The sequence below is a fragment of the Arachis duranensis genome, chromosome 7, assembly GCF_000817695.3.
Source record: "Arachis duranensis cultivar V14167 chromosome 7, aradu.V14167.gnm2.J7QH, whole genome shotgun sequence".
In the NCBI taxonomy this organism is placed as follows: Eukaryota; Viridiplantae; Streptophyta; class Magnoliopsida; order Fabales; family Fabaceae; genus Arachis; species Arachis duranensis.
In genome coordinates, this window is record NC_029778.3 from 264,427 (window position 1) to 269,077 (window position 4,651).

General features: G+C 34.1%; 1 protein-coding gene across 3 annotated transcripts in view; it reads right to left on the reverse strand.

The window, feature by feature from the left end:
• Positions 1-240: 240 nt before the first annotated feature.
• The window catches only part of LOC107496186 (CMP-sialic acid transporter 4), an 8,062-nt gene continuing 3,651 nt past the window's right edge, over positions 241-4,651 (reverse strand). For all 3 annotated transcript variants that reach the window (XM_021126952.2, XM_016117392.3, XM_016117391.3), the window contains 7 exons: positions 4,450-4,498; positions 4,241-4,282; positions 3,958-4,079; positions 3,654-3,713; positions 3,067-3,115; positions 766-860; positions 241-483 (listed from right to left, as the gene is read on the reverse strand). In XM_021126952.2, coding sequence (XP_020982611.1) covers positions 432-483; positions 766-860; positions 3,067-3,115; positions 3,654-3,713; positions 3,958-4,079; positions 4,241-4,282; positions 4,450-4,498 — 469 coding nt within the window. In that variant the 3' untranslated portion in view covers positions 241-431. The remainder of the gene's footprint in view (positions 484-765; positions 861-3,066; positions 3,116-3,653; positions 3,714-3,957; positions 4,080-4,240; positions 4,283-4,449; positions 4,499-4,651) is intronic.

Consider the following 4,651-nt stretch of genomic DNA (forward strand, 5'->3'; position numbering starts at 1 on the left):
TCCCCTTTCCATCTCTTGATAAGGACATTGAACAAATTACCTTTAAATTAGAAAACTTTTCCCAAGTGATATACGGCTGACTTAATTTTTTTTTTCCCTTCCTCTAATTTAAGCGGTGTGCCAAATATAGCCTGAGTGAAATATATTTACTAGACATATATGTCAAAATATGAATTTAATTTTAATACACTATCAGTGTACAATCATTTTACACGCGCATCCAATCATATAAATGTCACATTAGCAAAAATAACTCTTACATTTACTACGTGAATGATAATGATTGTAATTGCATGACTATGTAAAACGTTTTACAATGTCCATACATGAAAATTAAACTCGTCAAAATATACACTACTATGATATTTAATTAACAATTTGAAAATGTATGAATATGAAATGGGGTCAAAAGAACCAGGTGGTAGTTACAGCTATCTTTGGATCTTCCCGGCAGAATGCAGATAAATCGCAACAGAGACAACACTGCAAACATAACAAGTTTAAGTTCAAGCGATGAGACAAAGAAAATGGTTACGCCCAACATCAAAAACAAAAAAGCAAAGCACAAAAAAATAAAAAGAGCTAATAAAATTTTGTGCATACTAAAGTTACATTAGGAGCCAAAGCCATTAAAGCACTTAAGATTTTAACAATTTAATTTCAACTGTTGATATGATGGGGAAAAAAATAAAAAACCTGGTGTGCTCACAAATCAAAGCATAACCACAACATGTTAGAAAAATTGAGGATATAGCAGCAACTTACGTTGTACCAAGGAAAAATGCAAGGGAGAGATGAAATCCGAAAAGGTAGACAGAAACCACTGCCGTAAGAAGCATTGCCACCGAAGTAGAGTACACCTATGCAAAAATTGGAAACTTAATCACACAATTGAACTCCACTTCATAGGCTACATCTATCATTTGGCAAATTGGCACTTGTAAAGGCATTATAATGTCCAAATAAATCAAACAAAACAACTGTAAGCCCCCATATAGATTATTACATGTGATATAAAACACACATCATGACCCAGCTCTAGACAATAGGTATAGAATTGGTTTTGTTTTGTCCAAAAGAATTTTAATTATTGGTTTTTGGTCCATGCCGTTAATTTGTCACGATTAAAAGCTGACACGACAGGCTGAAACTTGATGTGGCATACCTCATCATGTATAGTTTATTATTAGACAAATTTGAACATTCAATACATAAGAAATCATGTAGTTCAGTTTTGGGTTGTAGTAGAAGTAGCAGTGTGGTTTGGGGTTTCAAGTAGAAAAAATATTAAGAACCAATTTTTTAATAGCCAATTTTAACCAATTGTTCCCTTTTCTTTTGAAACTAGTTTTCTCTCCCTCATCATCACCCCTCAGTCTCTACTCTCTGTCCTTGCCTCTTCTTCCTCTTCATCTTCATCTTCATCTTCCTATTCTTCTTTCACTTCCTCTCAACTCCCTCATGCCACCAACCCCATTCTTCATTCTCTGTCTCTGGAGAACAAAACTTTTTCTCTCTTCATTTTACAACTTGCTGCACATTGCATCCATGGATTTCACCACCGCCCTCCCCCTCTCTGCCCTGGCCTCATCATTAGCTTTAGCAAGATGCTCATTGACTTCGAACCTACCATCTCAATGCTGTCGGCGGTGCCCTTGCCAACATCTCCATGGCCGTCTCCTGCGGCATGTCCGCTCTCGTCGACAATCTCTGCAAAGATGGCCAGATATGCTACATCATCGAGCTTGTTGAAGAGATCTAGAGTTGTCATTGTTGTGGCCGTCCAGATCTAAAGCTGTCATTGGCTTCCAAATCTTAAGTCGTTGCAGCCTCCTATCATTCTATTCGCTCTCATCATTGCCTCCACCTCTTTGATTCTGATTACTCTTGTCACCGCCATTGCCTCCACCTCTCCGACTTCTTGTTGCCGCTGTAACTACCTCCTCTCTCATTAGGTTATCCGTGTGTGCCAATTTGTTCTGCTTTGCCAATTAGTTTGTTATGTGGATTTGCAAGTGCAATTAAGTGCAAAATTGCTTCTTTATTTATTGTTTTGCTTCAATTTGTTGTTGTCATAGCTGTTATTTGAATTTGTATTTGTGGATGTTTCAAAATAGATAGCCCACTTTCGAATGTTCTTTTTTAATAGGTTTTTGGATGCTTTAGGTTTAGATTTTTTTTAATTTTAGATGTTTAACCCTAACATAAATATTTTTTTAAAACAAAAAAATTGGGTGTTTAACCTAATATAAATGAATCTGATGAATTTTTGCTTTTGGGGATCCAACATAGGTATTTCGCTTTCAAATGTTCTTTTTCAATAAGGTTTTAAATGTTTATTTGGATGATTTGGAGATTTTTTGATGCATTAGGTTTAGGGTTTTTAAATTTTAGATATTTAATAAATAATCCGACAAATTTTTAGTTTTGGGATGTTTCAATATAAGTATCTTTCGGATATTCTTTTTAGTAGGATTTTGGATCTCAATTAAAATATAGTTTGGATGTTCAATTACATGCAATTTTGGATGGTTGATTAAATGGAGTTTTGGATATTTGATTATATGGAATTTTGTGCTTTTAGTTTTGGATATTCCACTTTCAAATGTCACTTTAGTGAAATCTTATGTGTTCTTCTGACGTTAAGTCTTGAATGTTCATTTGAATGATTTGGATATTTTTGAATGTGTTAGGTTTGGAAGTTTAATTTTGAATGTTTAACCTAATTTTATTATTTTTATATTTTAAATTTTTTTAACTTTTGGTGAGTGACCGCCAGATATTTGGCCTCTGGCACCTGCCAAAGAGTAGCCACCGATGAAGGGTGAGGTACCGAGGTTGTGGTGCTAAGCTAATAATGATAAAGTGGTGTTGGAAGAAAAAAAAAAGAATATAGACTAATATATGATAATAAAAGTTATATAATATTGCAGGATCCCTGGCATTCTCCTAAAAGTGATTCACAATTAAACTCATGGAACTGTTAAGTTCTACTATTGCTTCTAAATATTTAGTGGATAATATAATCATAGAATAAGAATACGCAGTCTTATACCATCATCGTACCTTCACAATATTGTCAGCATACTTCATCACCATCGATACAGCAATTCCACTGGATGCACAAACAATATAAATGTGACACTTACGCGCAATGAAAATTTAGGAAAACTGACAAATCTAGCCATGAAAGAACAAAGCTAAACCCGCAAAAGAAGATCTCCATGTGACAAAACTACCCAAATGTACCTAACCGTTAATTTCATTCAAGGGTAAGTTTTTCAACATTCTGAATTTTTAAGGTAAAAATGGTCATTAACTCGTCTTTTGTGGTTACAAGGCTAGCTTTGTTCATCCATGATAGATTTGTCATTTGTGAGTGTCTTGAACTTTCATAAGTAAAAATAGTAGTTTGCTCATTAAATAATGATAACTTTTGCTTCCATTTGCTTCACAAGACACACAGACGTGAAGAGACAAATTTAACATGAAAAGCAAAAAAATAGCCTAAAAAGGGGCAACAGTTGAAAATTGAAGAGACATATAATGGACATGACTCCAAATGACAAGATACATAACTGTCGGTGGTAATCCAGGTAAAACTCCCCGAGTTGAAGAAATTTTATAAGAGAACATCAATTAACAATTTTTACCTGAGTGCATGATTGAAAATCATGAGAACAGTAATGGGCGAATATCCATGGAGGAATCCCCTGAATATGGGAAATACACGCATTATTGATGAGCTCATTCTAAGCCTCATAGTACTACAATAACTCTCCTGTTATAATGCTTGATGACTTTATGATCACAATATATATTATGAGCATGTCTTGTCCCTTTTCATGAGAAAAGATTCTCCTCAACATGAATTCCTTAAAGAGAATCAATATGGTGAAAAAGTAGAAAAATCAACATAAACTACAAAACCAAAGTCTGAAAGAACAGTAAACTTACTTGTTCATCACAGCATCAAAATCTTGAACCAGTATTGCAATAGCATTGAAGCCCATGCCAAAGATATAAAGCCAGAAGTTCTGAACGTTTATGTTTCGTGAAGGGCGCTTCTTAATAATAGCCTGCCAATATTGTTAAATGTATCACAAAATGGGAAGTTATAGAGCTCAAAAAACTTATTCTCTGCCGACTGAATTTTGGATTGAATAATAAAATTTAGCTCATGCATTAATAATAAATTCAACATCAACAGCACTGTAATTTAGCTCATAATTAAAATTACCTCGGTATATACTCCTGCAAAACCACTCAAGAGTGCCATTACCTTTATGAAAAAAATAACTCATGATTATTATTCTAAGACATAAATGCATGCTTTATTATGTTTCTAACATTAGACCGTAACAACCAAAAATTTTGCTAGAGATTCATCCCTAGAAGAGTTCACAATTTCGGGTTGTTACAGAGGCCACTGCAAATGCTAATACTCACAATTGCCATCACCCAACCTTGAAAGGGAGTTTGAAGAACACGATCAGAACTGAAAATAAAAGGCAATCTTTCAGACAAATTTAAAAGATAATTATCAATTAATAATATGACTTCCACAATTTAAAATAACAAAAGAAACAGCATTCTAATGGCTAGAAGAGCTGTTCAATCCCTCCTCAGAAAAATTATGTTAAGAAATCGT